Raw genomic sequence first — 14,893 nt, 5'->3', positions numbered from 1 at the left:
AACTGCAGACCTGCTAGCCTGACATCAGTAGTAGGGAAAATGCCTGAATCTGTTATAAAGGATGTGATAACTGGACAATTAGAAAATAATGTTAGGGCAGAGTCAACATGGATTTATGAAAGGAAAATCATGTTTGACAAATCTGTTGGAGGTTTTTGAGGATGTAACTAGCAGAATAGATAAAGGAGAACCAGAGGATATGGTGTATTTAGATTTTCAGAAGGCTTTAAATAAGGTCCCACACAAGAGGTTAATAAACAAAATTAGAGCACTTGGAATTGGGGGTAATATACTAGCATGGGTTGAGTACCGGTTAACAGACAGAAAAGAGAGAGTAGGAATAAATGGGCGATTCTCGGGTTGGCAGGCTGTGACAAGTGGGGTACCACAAGGATCAGTGCTTGGGCCCCAGCTATTCACAATCTAGATCAATGATTTGGATGTGGGGACCAAATGTAATATTTCCAAGTTTGCTGATGACACAAAACTAAATGGGAATGTGATTTGTGAGGATACAAAGAAACTTCAAGGGGATTTAAACAGGCCGCGTGAGTGGGCAAAAACATGGCGGATGGAATATAATGTGGAAAAGTGTGAAGTTATCAATTTTGGTAGAAATGCACAGTATTTCTTAAATGGTGAGATATTGGAAAGTGTTGATGTCCAAAGGGACTTGGGTGTCCTTGTTTACAAGTCGCTGAAAGCTAACATGCAGGTGCAGCAAGCAATTAGGAAGGCAAATGGTATGTTGACCTTTATTGCAAGAGGATTTGTGTACAGGAGAAAAGATGTCTTGCTGCAATTATATACAGCCTTGGTGAGACTGCACCTGGGATATTGTGTACAGTTTTGGTCTCCTTGCCTAAGGAAGTATATATTTGCCATAGAGGGAGTGCCACAAAGGTTCACCAAACTGGTTCCTGGATGGCAGGATTGTCCTATAAGGAGAGATTGAGGAGACTGGGCCTGTATTATCTAACGTTTGGAAGACTGAGAGGTGATCTTATTGAAGCATGCAAAATTCTTACAGGGCTCGACAGGGTTGATGCAGGAAGGATGTTTCCCTTGGCTGGGGGATCTTTAACCAGGGGACATAATCTCAGAATAAGAGGTAGACCATTTAGGACTGAGATGAGGAGGAATTTCTTCACTCAGAGGTAGTGAGTCTTTGGAATTTCTTCACTCAGAGGTGGTGAATCTTTGGAATTATCTATCCCAGAGGGCTATGAAGGCTCAGTCATTGAGTATGTTCAAGACTGAGATCGATAGATTTCTAGATATTAATGATATTAAGGGAAATGGGAATAGTGTGGGGAAATGGCATTGAGGCAGAATATCAGCCATGATCTAGTTGAGTGGCGGAGCAGGCTTGAGGGACCAAATGGCCTACTCCTGCTCCTATTTCCTATGTTCCTTTCTTGAATTGAGTTTCAAATCTGGGACCTTATGCTTTGTGCCAACTGGTTTGTCCCATGGTCGTCTTACTTACCGAGATATCATAGTGCTCTCAATGATCCAAACTTGAGAATGTTGGAGCAATTCACTTAGCAAGCTAATATCATGGTCACATTTTATACCAGGTATTGTGACCAGGTGCCCTCTTGAGTTGAAACTGAAGAATGGAGAGAAAGGAACGCCATGGAAAGGACAGTTACGTTGCCGAGACTTTTTGGTAACATTGAACAGCCCAGATGAGGTGGAAGGAGAAGTTAAAACAGGTACAACGTGTATTACAATTATTTATGTGTTTAAATACAATTAAATGTGATGCAACTGGTAAAAAGGCAATGTGTTGGGAAGAATGGAGTGATGCAATGAGACATGGATTCACATACAACCCTGGCTGATTGGATGAAAACCTTCCTGCTTTATTGGCTGCAAGACTCTTATACAAAATTCTTTTGGAGAGTCTCAGTCCAGTTCATTGGTGAGTAGGGATCACAGCACAAACCTATTCCTAATTTTAGATTTATTAGGGTCATGTTGCATACTCTCAGTGCTTCCCCAGGTGCAATGCTTGGTGGAACATACCAGGAATGCAATCCTCTAGGACCTTCATCCCCAACTTCCTTGAGAGCCTCATTAAATCCAGTGCACTGGGTGATCCTGACCTCACGCTACTGGGCACAAAACAATAGAGAATGAAACAGCCATCTGTTTCTTTCAATAAACAATAACAACTAACATCTTTAATGCAGAAAAAATGTCTCCAGGTGCTTTGCAGGAGCATTACCAAACAAAATTTGACACTGAGCCGCATAAAGAGATATTAGAACAGGTGACCTAAAACTTGGTCAAAGAGGTAGGTTTAAGGAGTGACTTACAGGAGGGGAGAGAGGTAGGGAGAACGGAGTGGTTTAGGAAGAGCATTCCAGAGTTCAGGGCTTAGGCAGCTGAAGGCACAGCCACAAATAGAAATGTGCAAGAGGCCAAAATTGGAGGAGTGTAGAGAACCCAGAAGGTTGTAGGGCTGGAAGAGGTTGCAGAAATAAAGATGGCAAGGCCATGGGGGATCTGAACACATAAACTAGAATTATAAAATTAAGGCATTGCTGAACTGAAAGCTAATGTAATTTGGTAAGAACAGGAATGATGAGTGAATGGGATTTGGTGTAATCATAACATAAAGTTTTGAGGTCCAATGGCCATTTTACCCCCCATTATGGGTAGCCATGTGTTAAACTTCTCCCCCAGAGTGTCATGTGATCTAGAATCGCATACATAAAATGGAGATGATGTCATTGTATAGTTAAGAGTTATGACATAAATGCATGCATGTTTATTTTTCATACACAGCCCAGGAAAACCTAGCTGGAAAAACTGGGATCAGCTCAGAACTGATCAGCCTACAAGTGGAATCGTGTTGCGTCCCAAACTTGACCTTAATAGACCTGCCTGGGATCGTCAGGGTGCCCACTGGCAACCAGCCTCAGGATATTGGAGCCAAGGTAAAAAAGACTTGGTGGTAATACAAATTACACAAGGACAAATTCTTAGCAAAAGTGTCTTAACTTGTTATGCTGAAACTTGATCTTAATCTTAATTCCAATCAATCAGTCACTTATTTTCTGAAGCTCCTTCAGGCAAGAACATGGCTGACCATCTACCTCAACTTCACTTTCCTGCTCTATCTCATATCCCTTGATTCCCTTAGTGTTCAAAAATCTATGGACCTCTGTCTTGAATATACTCAACAACTTAGCATCCACAACTCTCTGGGGTAGAGAATGCCAAAGCTTCACAGAACTCTGAGTGAAGAAATTTCTCCTCATCTCAGTGCTAAATAGCCAACCCCTTATTCTTAAACTATGATACCCTCATCAGCCAGGAGAGCAGCCTCTCTCAGTATTTACGCTGTCAAGTCCTCTAAGATTTTTTTTGTACATTACTAAGCTATATGGTTGACTGCTAATGCCCTTCGAAAGCGCACAGCAACAGCTGCATGGATAGCAGCTTTAAAAATACAGCAGTGATTCTGCCACATCACCCCAGCAACGTGCCTTAGCCCCGATCTTGAGAGTGTGTGTCAGTCATTAATCGTTACATTTCATATGTTTTCTAGATAAAAAATCTGATCAAATCCTACATTAGAAAAGAAGAAGTGATCATTTTGGTTGTCATCTCCTGTAATGTGGACATCGCAACCACAGAGGCATTGAAAATGGCCCAGGAAGTTGACCCGAATGGAGAAAGGACACTGGGTAAATCAAAAAGATTAAATTTCTTTTGTAAATCAAAACAGGGTTCAATCAGTGCCAATATATTTCTAGCTTCCACTTAAATACATGTGGTTTTGGTGGATGCTTTTCTACACTCAGTTTTAAGCCAGGTCATCACTTGGAAACGCTAGCACTTTCTATCCCACAAAGGAGACGATTGCCAGAGGGGATGTAGCACCGGACAGAAACTCCCTCTGCTCTTTCCCAACAATACTGTATAACATTGACTATAGAAAGGCATCCCTCGCTGCATGAGGGTAGTACAGTTTTCCACACCAGTCATCAGAGCCTGTCCCAGTGTCTGGTAAATTATTAATTACTAGTAATGTGGGCTTGTGGTATTATGAACTGGATTGATGCTGTTCAAATTCACTTCAGTGCATTCTTGTGGTGAAAAAGTAATGTTTTTATTCTATTCCAGATAGCCAGATGGTAAAGGATGAAACTGGAGCCTAATCTATACACATTTACAAACTTTTATTTACAGACACACATCACATTCACCTCCTAACCTCAGGCACCATAGTTTCACTCTGCTCCTATTTAAGGGAACACAAGTGAATCCCCAATTGATGCCCACCATTTGAATACAATTCAGCCCTCAATTAGTATTCAATTAACAGTTTTAATCCTTAAGTTTTCTAATCTTTTTGAGTGGGAATCCTCACATATTGATGCTCCAAGATGCCCTGATAATATTGATATATTCCAGGTACTTATACAAATATTTCTACATGTTACGCTTTTGGTCTTTTCCAACAGCACTCTGCATTGTTTGGGCTCTTGTATTTGCACTCATTCACATGGTGCAGTCCTAGCTGCTCATACATTTGAGTATGTCTATTTTTACTTTGACATCTGGGCAAGCTTTCACAGTTTCCCTCAGAGAGTGTTTGATGGCTGATGTAAGAGCTTCTCATTTACTGGATAATTTCAGTGAATTGCCAAGAATCACCTAAGCCCATACATATCCATTGGGTTAGGAAACAAAAAACACCAGAAAACACACAGAAGGTCAGGCAGCATCTGTGGAGAGAGAAGCAGAGTTAATATTTCAGGTCGATGACTTTTCATAAAAACTGGAAGATTTATTTATTTAGAGATACAGCACTGAAACAGGCCCTTCGGCCCACCGAGTCTGTGCCAACCAACAACCACCCATTTATACTAACCCTGCAGTAATCCCATATTCCCTATCACCTACCTATACTAGGAGCAATTTACAATGGCCAATTTACCTATCACCTGCAAGTCTTTTGGATGTGGGAGGAAACCGGAGCACCCGGAGGAAACCCACACAGACACAGGGAGAACTTACAAACTCCGCACAGGCAGTACCCAGAATCGAACCCGGGTCCCTGGAGCTGTGAGGCTGCAGTGCTAACCACTGCGCCACTGTGCCGCCCGTAAGATGTTAGAGATTTAAGAGTTTTTAAGCAAGGACAGAAGCAGGGAAAAGAGTAGGGGGTGGGGGTGGGGAGAAGGAAAAAACAAAAGGGAAGGTCTGTGATTGGGGGAAGGCAGGAGACAGGAAATGACACAAGTGATGATAATGCAAAGCTGGATATAGTTCGGTAGTTTAGGTAAATAATGCATTGTACAAACTGTCTCCAAAGCCAGTTCCTTTTGTCAGTCAATTAATAATGGTGATGTGTGTGGTTGTGATATAATGCTTTTTGACTAGTTTCATCACTGTAATATTAGTCAAAGCAAAAATAGACATACTCAAGGTGTGGTAATGGGGCAAGTAACTAAACAAAAAATGGGTCCATATTGTTACACTTGTAGCCAGGCATTGAAAGACAGAACTGGAGCCTAGACTGTTCGCACTTATAGGCTTTTATTTCCAGAGACAAACCCAAAAACCACAATTTCAGGTTGCTCCTATATATAGGAGATCAAGTGAATCCCCAGTTAATGCCCACCACCTGAATACAATTAAACACTCAATTAATATACAATAAATGGTTACAGCAGATTAGAACATGGGGAGGGAAGCATGAAAAATCTGGTGTAAGAGAGAAGGCTCCCGAGGAATTTTGCTGGAAGATAGGCAGACCCTAGGGGTGCGGATCTACTGGAAACTCAATTGAGGCTAACCAAACTTGTTAGAGAGGACCTATGCAATTACCAGATAGGAGGGACTTTCATTCCATTGGACTAGTTGGATTGGAGCCAAGGTCTAACTGATTCCGCCACCTGAGCCCTTCATCTCGAATGACATTCTGCTTGAAAAGCCGTTTGTTAATATGTCTCAAAATTGGGTTCTCTGTCTACTGTCATTTCAATATACCATTGGGTGTAGCTAGCAAATACAATGCCTCTAATGAATTGAAGAATGATTGTCACTGACACTGCTTCAGAAGTCACTGAATATTCTATTATATTCGACAGGTGTTCTTACGAAACCAGACTTGATTGATTATGACGCTGAGAAAGAGATTCTCAAAATCATCAACAATCAGATGATTCCTCTACAAAAAGGTTACATGATCATCAAGTGTCGTGGACAGCATGATCTAAATGCAAATACATCCCTGGCTAGTGCACTGGAGAAGGAAATTGAATTTTTCAAGAGGAATATTCATTTTAGGTACTTAATTTGTTCTTCAAAACAAAGCAGCTAAAACACGATCTTTATTTCATAAGTTGAACAATTACCATAAACTTGACCAACCAGTGACGATCCATCTTAGTGGGAGAGCAACAGGGTCTCCATCGCGTTGAGTTGGCTTCAAGATTAGATTCCACCAGAAAGACTGAGGCCAAGCCACCCCTCCATGGAACTAGCTGGGTCCACAGTACTCTGTGGCACTGTTGATGATTGAGCACCCAGCTCAGTTCATTAATGGATTCGGAAGGAGTAGATGTGTTTCTGAGGCAGGGATTCATCCCAATCAATTCCAGCCAAAGGCCTTGTGACTGGATTGGTCTTGGCTAGATAAGCCACAGGAAGTTTACCAGTGCTCTGTGTTGGTATTTTCGACATATTTTGGGGTTCCTCAGCCTTGGACTCATGTCAACCAACATCTACGCTCTTTAGACTTAGGTATGTGTGGGGTGTCCCGATAGGGAAAAAGTGCAGTGTCTGAAATGGGCAAACAGAAACTCCACCTGTGTGGATTTCTCAGTAGTTTGGTGTGACGATTCTTAACAAAAGAACTTGCATTTATATTGCACTCTTTACAACTATAGGACGTCCCAAAGCACTTCACAGGCAATGAAGTACTATTTTTGAAGTGTGGTCACTGTTGTAAAGCAGGAAATGTGGCAGCCAATTTTCACGAAGGATGTTCCCACAAACACCAATGAAATAAATTATTATAGTAACAGTTTTAGTGATGTTGGTTGACAGATAAATACTGCAAGGACGCTGGGAGAAGTTCTCTGCTCATGTTTGAATAATGTAGTGGGGTCTTTTACCCCTTACTCGAGCGATACTCTGCCATTGTCCAAACTTGTCTTTGCTGTGAATTGTAAAAAAGAGGCAAGAATTGATTTGTTAGAAAGAAAATAACAAATGTCACCAACATTTGTGTCAACTTTTTCAACATATTTTAAAATCTCTCTCTCTCTCCATAGGCCACTGCTGGAAAAAAGTTTGGCATCCTTCCAACATCTATCTACCAGACTCACCAATGAACTCATTCTACAAATCAGGGTTAGTTACACTCACTTTGATCACAGGTCTGTTTATGAAACTGCAAAGTAGGAACAAATCTGTACTGCCTTTTACTGCTCAAGAAACCACTCCCCCACTCCATCCCTGTTTGTTAGGACCATCGGTGCAGAACTTAGGAGAGGTGATGAGGGACAGAATATCTGAAAGTATGAAAAAGCTGCCAGGCTTCATAGGCCTTACCACCTAACTGGGGCCCGCTTCCACTTTCCAGCAGGCAGTCTTGGGAATCAGTGTAAGAAAGGTGAACGAGAGCACAATCGGCCAGCAAGGCAGACACTGACACCCCTCCCAACCTCCTCCAGAATTTACGTCCAGTGGTGGGCAAGGGTCTGATAGCAATGCTCCTGTCCAGGCCAGAGGGGAGCTTGGCGTGGGGCGGCAGTGGTAGGATTTGCTGCCCGATTGTGTCCTGCTTTCTATGGAGGATAATCAAGTCTCTACTATTAGATATGGACAGGTCAAATCAAGTGTGGTGCAGAACCGAAATTATTTGAGGTTAATGAACATGATTATGGGGTGGTTTTACCCCTACCCGACAAGTGGAAACAGGACGGCTGGGCAGATGGTTTTGCTGAGGTCACTTCCCCAACTGAGGGAACTGACCTGCTGTGATTTTCAGTTGCTTTCCTGAGCAAGTAGCAAGGGCATCTGACAAAGTTGGTAAAACCCTTCTTAACCTTTGCATGGCTACACAAGCCTGAAAATGCCCAGTCTCATCTGAGCTTGTAAGCTGGGGAGAATCAGGCCCTGTTAGTAATTGGATGGAAGGCTGCCTGGGAATACTGTGAAAAGTACTGTGTACAACAAAGAGTACATTGGGACCTGATTACAATTTTCACTAGTTGGCCTGAGAGGGAATGCTCCTCAAGGCCCCACATGGAAATCTTAGACCCCTTCTGACATGATCTCACACCTCCCCCCACCTCTCTAATTTGGGAGACCCCCTCTGGGATGGCATAGCAAGCAGATACTAGTCTCAGAAGCGGCCCAGGGTCCGAGCGATTTTTCCGCCACTTCTGAACAACTTTCTGGCCAGAATTGGTGGAAATAATTTCAACTACATACACTAACTGGCGAGTTGACCATTGTGATAGGGTAAGGATGGACATCAGGCAACTCTGACTTTCTGAACCCCCCCTGGTTTATCTACAATACATTGATGCATACTAAATCTATCCAATGCCTCAATGAGTTTATTTTAAGCTGAATTGAGCCAAAATTTACTGAAACCTAACCCATTCATTCTTGGGTTCCTCTTAAAAACTGCACTTAGAAAAATAGAATCATAGAAAGTTTCCGGCACAGAAACAGGCCACTTCGCCCATCGTGGCTGCGGCGGCCAAAAAACGAGCCACCCACTTTCCATCATTTGGTTGGTAGCCCTGCAGGTTACGGCACTTGAGATGGATATCCAGACCTTTTAAATGAGTTGAGGGTTTCTGCCTCTATTACCCTTACAGACAGTGAGTTCCAGACCCCTATCACCCTTTGGGTGAAAAAAATACTTTTCCTCATCTCCCCTCTAATCTTTCTATCACATTAAATCTATGCCCCCTAGTCATTAACCTCTCTGTAAGGGTAAACAAGCCCTTTCCATCCACTCTATCCAGGTCCCTCACAGTTTTGTACATTTCAATCAAATCTCCCCTCAGCCTCCACTGAGTTACATTTTTCCAGTCTTGGCAACATCCTTGTAAATCTCCTCTGTACCCTCTCCAGTGCAATTACATCCTTTCTGTAATGAAGTGATCAGAACTGCACACAGTACTCAACTTGTGGCCTAACTAATGATTTATACAGTTCCAGCATAACCTCCCTGCTCTTATATACTATACCTCGGCTAATAAAGGAAAGGATTCCATATGCCTTCTTAACCACCTTATTGATCGGTCCTGCTACCTTCAGGGATCCATGGACATTCACTCCAAGGTCCCTCATTTCCTCTATATCTCTCAGTATTCTCCCATTTAGTGTGTATTCCTTTGCCTTGTTTAACCTTCCCAAATGCATCACTTCACACTTCTCTGAGTTGAATTCCATTTGCTACTTTTCTGCCCGTCTGACCAGACCATCAATATCTTCCTGCAGCCCACAGTTATCCTCGCCCCAATCTACCACACAGCCAATTTTTGTGTCATCTGCAAACTTCTTGATCATGCCCCCTACATTTACATCCAAATCATTAATATATTTCACAATAAGCAGGGGACCCTGTACTGAGACTTGCGGAATGCCACTGTAAACAGCCCTCCAGTCGCAAAAACACCCGTCAACAATTACCCTTTGTTTCCTGTCACTGAGCCAATTTTTTATTCAGCTTGCTGCATTTCACTGGATCCCATGGGCTTTTTTTTTAAGCAGTCTGCCATAGAACCATAGAAACTTTACAGCACAGAAGGAGGCCATTCAGCCCGTCGTGTCCGTGCTGGCTGAAAAAACAAGCCACCCAATCTAATTCCACCTTCCAGCACCTGGTCCATAGCCTTGCAGGTTACAGCACTTCAGGTGCATGTGGGATCTTGTCAAAAGCCTTGCTAAAATCCATGTAGACCACATCAACTGCACTACCCTCATCAATCCTACTTGTTACTTCTTCAAAAAATTCAATCAAGTTAGTCAGACACGATCTTCCCTTAACAAATTCATGCTGATTATCCTTGAATAATCCATGCCTTTCGAAGCGACAGTTTATCCTGTCTCAGAATTGATTCCAATAATTTGCCCACTACTGAAGTTAGACTGACTGGCCTGTAATTAGTTGGTCTATCCCTCACTCCCTTTTTAAACAAAGGTACAATGTCCTCCAATCCTCCAGCACCACACCTGTTTCCAGTGAGGACTTGAAAATGATGGTCAGAGCATCTGCTATTTCCTCCCTGGCTTCTTTTAACAGCCTGGGATACATTTCTTCTGGCCCTGGTGATTTACCCACTTTCAAGGTTGCCAATCCCATTAATATTTTCTCTCTCCCAATGTTTATCACATCCAATACTTCACATTCCTCCTCCTTAACTAACAATATCTGCATCATCCCCCTCCTTTGTGAAGACAGACGCAAAGTGTTCATTAAGAACCGTACCCACATCTTCTGCCCCTACACATAGGTTACTATTTTGGTCGTTTATGGGTCCTACTCTTTCTTTAGTTATCCTTTTACTCTTAATGTATTGATAAAACATCTTTGGGTTCACCTTAATTTTGCTTGCCAATATTCTTTCGTGTCGTCTCTTTGCTTTCCTAATTTGCTTTTTGATTTTACCCCTCCACTTTCTATACTCCTCTCAGCTTTTTGTCATATTGAGATTATTTTGGACATGCAGATTAATAGACATCCCAGAGAAATTTGCACAGTTATGCAATTTTAATTTGATTCTCCCCCTACTTTAGCGATTATTTGGGTCACCAACTTATAACATCTAGTTAACTCACAAATGCTACAAGTGTCTGTTCAGTTCTGGTTTTTATCAACACACTTCAGTCAAATGGAGATGAAGAGCTTTTTCTCTAATAGTAACCATTTATTGTAGTGAAAATACAGGCAATTAATAGTTCTTTTAACTTGTGAATTTTAGTAGCTGAGTAAATTTCTTGGTAATCTCAGTAATTTTGACCGCTTGTATGAAATGTTACCTATGCTTTATTTATTATGCTTTTGAAATCCTTTCTCTTCCCAAAAAGAAATGTCTACCTGGTATTCAAGAGAAAACCGCGAGCAAAATAAACGAGATCACGAAACAGTTAGATAAAATAGGAGGGGGATTCCCGGAGGACACTAAAACAAAAGTACACAACCTGACCAGGGTAAGTTATGGGAACTGTTTCATTGAAATTTTCTTTAAAACCTGTAAGGTAATATTTGTACAAAAATCCAATGCAGCATGAAATTTGCAAAACATAAAATCAAAACTTGTAAGTAAAACAAAAGTGCAATCCATATCGAATCGTGTAGTACAGAAAGAGGCCATTCAGTCCATCACATCCATGCATGCCACTTATTTCCATTCCCTACCCCGCCACCCTTTTAAAGCTTTCTTTTTCAAATATTTATCCATTCCTCTTTAAAAGTGATTATGGTTTCTATTTTATCGTTGTTTCTGATAGAATATTCCACGTCCTTGTAACCTTCTGCCCAACAATTCTTTTCTAAACCTCTTTGTTCATTGCTGATGAACTTAAATTTTTGCCCTCTGGTTACTCACGTGCTGACTTGTGGAAATAGCTGATTTCCTCATTTACTGTATCAAATCAACTTAGAATTCGGAACACTTCTATCAAAGGTACGGGGTCTGGTGGCACAGTGTTTATGTTACTGGACTAATAATCCAGACGCTGATCCAGAGGCATGAGTTCAAATTAATTAAATTAAATAAATAAATCTGGAATAAAAAAAGCTCAGTAATGGTGACCATGAAACTACCAGATTGTCATTAAAAATCCATCTGGTTCACTAATGTACTTTACAGAAGGAAATCTGCCATCCTTACCCGGTCTGGCCTACATGTGACTCCAGATCCACAGCAATAAGGTTGACTGTTAACTTCCCTCTGAAATGGCCTAGCAAGCCACTCAGTTGTATTCAAGGAGGCAACTTATCACCTCATTTCTCAAGGGCAATTAGGGATGGACAATTAGGGATGTTTCTACTGTGCCTACCCACTTTTTTTTTAATGTTTGTGCTTGGATCCAGGGCTGTTCATTTTATAGTCAATTGACACCCTTTCTGTACTAACGCTTTGTCTTTCAGCACATCATTAACATACCGTTTGCTTTTGTTCCATGAGCTTCTGGTCAGTTATTCTGTGACCTTGTCCTATCAACGCTTCTTTTGTTATTTCTTGCCCCACCCCCACTTTACTTGCTTAAAACCTTTTACATTTCTAATATCTGTCAGTTCTGATGAAGGGTCACTGACTTGAAACGTTAACTCTGCTTCTCTCTCCACAGCTGCTGCCAAATCTGCTGAGTATTTCCAGCATTTCTTGTTTTTATTTCAGATTTCCAGCATCTGCAGTATTTTGCTTTTATGACCTTTATGCCTCATGTCCAAACTCGGGTTATGTTTAACCACACATTTCCCTGACATTCTGTAATCTAGTTAAGTCTATTTGTGGATCTTGATAACTACCAAACAAAAAATTATTCGAACTCATTTTGTTTCATTGTGTAATGTCCCTATCTTTACAAAGCTTTGAACAAAGCGATGAAACTCAAGTGTGGTCCAAAATAACATCACTTAGTACAGTCTGAGAATTTGTGAGATCATTGGATCACAGTTCAATTCATTCCACAAAGTTGCCACCCAATGTTAATTGGATAGGGCACACAATGATTTAGTGGGTCACAGCACCGTCATTTTATCCCAGATTGAAGTCTCTTTTATGGTATCTGTGAAAGTTCGAAGATGAAATAAAAGTCTCTTCTCTCTAAAATCCAATCTGAATGAATTGGACAGTCTCAATCCAGTGCCAATAAGCAAGGCCTCCAGCACAAAACTGTCCATAATTCAATACCCAAATTGGTCAGTCCACCTAGAGAGGCCTCCAGCCAGCTGTTATGAATACTCATGCCATGTGTGGAAGCTATGGCTTAATTGGTAGCACTCTTACCTCTGAGTTAGAAGGTTCTAGGTTCAAGACCAACTCCAAAGACGTCAGCACAATAACTCTAGGCTGGCACTCCACTGCAATACTGAGGGAGTGCACTTCTGTTGAAGGTGCTGTCTTTCAAATTAGATATTAGACAGAGGCCTAGTCTGTGCAAAAGATCCCATGCCTTTGTTTTGAAGAAGGGCACGGAAGAACTCCCCAGTGTCCTGATTAATGTTTATATCTCAATCAACATCACTGAAACAAAGTATCTGGTCATTAGCACATTGTTGTTTATGGGAGCTTACTGTCTGCAAATTGGTTGCTGCGTTTCCTACATGACAGCAATGACTACACTTCAAAAGTACTTCATTGGCTTTGGGAATCTCAAGTTTGTGAAAGAGGCTATGGAAATGCCAGTCTTCCTTTTTTTGTAGTAAGGAGTGCCCCTCGGAGATTGTAGAGGGCGCTTTGCTCTGCATTTGGCCAAACCAATGCTTGACATTCATACTTGGTGTCTGAACTGAAAAGTATTTAATGCAAATTTTAGCACAAAAATACCCATTTTGCCAACAAGAAAACATTGATAAAGAAAGCATTTTACATCCACCCTGCCCACCAGCCCATTTATTTTAAAATTTATTTCACTGCAACTGTAACAGGAAAACTCATACTTTCTAATTCAATTACAGAAAATTCTAGTCTACTGTGACGAACTCATTAATTTAGCAATGGGAGATTACAAGAAAGAATATAGCAGTGAGGTGAAGCTACACCACTTTGCCAGAGAGAAGTTTACAGAGTGGTACAAGAAGCTGGCTGCAGCCAAAATAGAGCGTAAGGATATTGGCATTATTTACTTCTCTTGTCTCCTTGAAATGCTTTGTTTTCTTGCTGCTGTCCCCCTGACAGAGCATCCAAGCATATGATGGGCAGGAAAAGCCCAGTTGGTCCATCAAGCCTGCTCCACATCTCTTGATGTTAGATCATCATGATTTAAAAACTTCCCACCCACACCAACAGCCATGTAATCTCCAAGGAGAGGCAAAAGAAACAGAGAGAAAAAAACAGAGGAAATGATAAATACTAAATAAAAAGAAAGAGGAAAAGAAATCTGGAAATTTCTGCATCAAGCCCCTCAGGTGATTGAAACCAGTCCAGGAGATCCATGGACCAAACCTTACCTTTAAAGACATGTACCTTCGACATGATAAGATCTCTGCCCCAGTCAAGAACATGTTTAGTTACCCCTTGAAAGCATCACCCTGCTCCATTCCTCTGAAAACATTTATAATTTCTAGAAATTTCTAGACCATACATAGGCGATCTTCACGCATGCACTATGCACAGTCATTCCACATAGGCCAGGAATTTCCTTGGTGCTGCTCCTGCTTTACCACCATAGCTTTGCTGGAGTGCAGCAGAAACAACATGAATGGAGTCTGCATCGCATTTCCGGTGAAGTCATAATAGAGGTGCAGATGATATGAAACTTGGAAGCATTGTGAACGGTGAGGAGGATAATGTAGAACTTCAAAAGGACATAGACAAGTTGGTGGAATGAGCAGACAGGTAGCAAATGAAGTTCAATGCAGAGAAATGTGAAATGATTAATTTTGGTAGGAAAAACATGGAAAGACAATATAAAATAAAGGGTACAATTCTAAAGGGGGTTCAGGAGCAGAGGGACCTGGGTATATCTGTGCATAAGTCATTACAGGTGGCAGGACAGGTTGAGAGTGCAATTAATAAAGCATACAGTATCTTGGCCTTTATTAATAGGGGCATAGAGCACAAGAGCAAGAAGGTTATGTTGAACTTGTATAAGACACTAGTTCGGTCTCAGCTGGAGTATGGCGTCCAGTTCTGGGTGCCAAACTTTAGGAAAGATGTGAGGGCTTTGGAGA

General features: G+C 41.4%; 1 protein-coding gene across 1 annotated transcript in view; it reads left to right on the top strand.

The window, feature by feature from the left end:
* LOC137374694 (interferon-induced GTP-binding protein Mx3-like) overlaps window positions 1–14,893 on the top strand; it is a 56,231-nt gene that overhangs the window by 23,106 nt on the left and 18,232 nt on the right. Inside the window, exons 3-9 of the mRNA XM_068041203.1 lie at window positions 1,581–1,718; window positions 2,797–2,948; window positions 3,563–3,701; window positions 6,114–6,312; window positions 7,302–7,380; window positions 11,080–11,202; window positions 13,679–13,823. Of these exons, the coding sequence (XP_067897304.1) occupies window positions 1,581–1,718; window positions 2,797–2,948; window positions 3,563–3,701; window positions 6,114–6,312; window positions 7,302–7,380; window positions 11,080–11,202; window positions 13,679–13,823 (975 nt within the window). The remainder of the gene's footprint in view (window positions 1–1,580; window positions 1,719–2,796; window positions 2,949–3,562; window positions 3,702–6,113; window positions 6,313–7,301; window positions 7,381–11,079; window positions 11,203–13,678; window positions 13,824–14,893) is intronic.

This window comes from Heterodontus francisci, chromosome 10, assembly GCF_036365525.1.
Source record: "Heterodontus francisci isolate sHetFra1 chromosome 10, sHetFra1.hap1, whole genome shotgun sequence".
In the NCBI taxonomy this organism is placed as follows: Eukaryota; Metazoa; Chordata; class Chondrichthyes; order Heterodontiformes; family Heterodontidae; genus Heterodontus; species Heterodontus francisci.
Note: the sequence above shows the minus strand (reverse complement) of the source record. Positions and strands in the feature narration are given on the sequence as shown.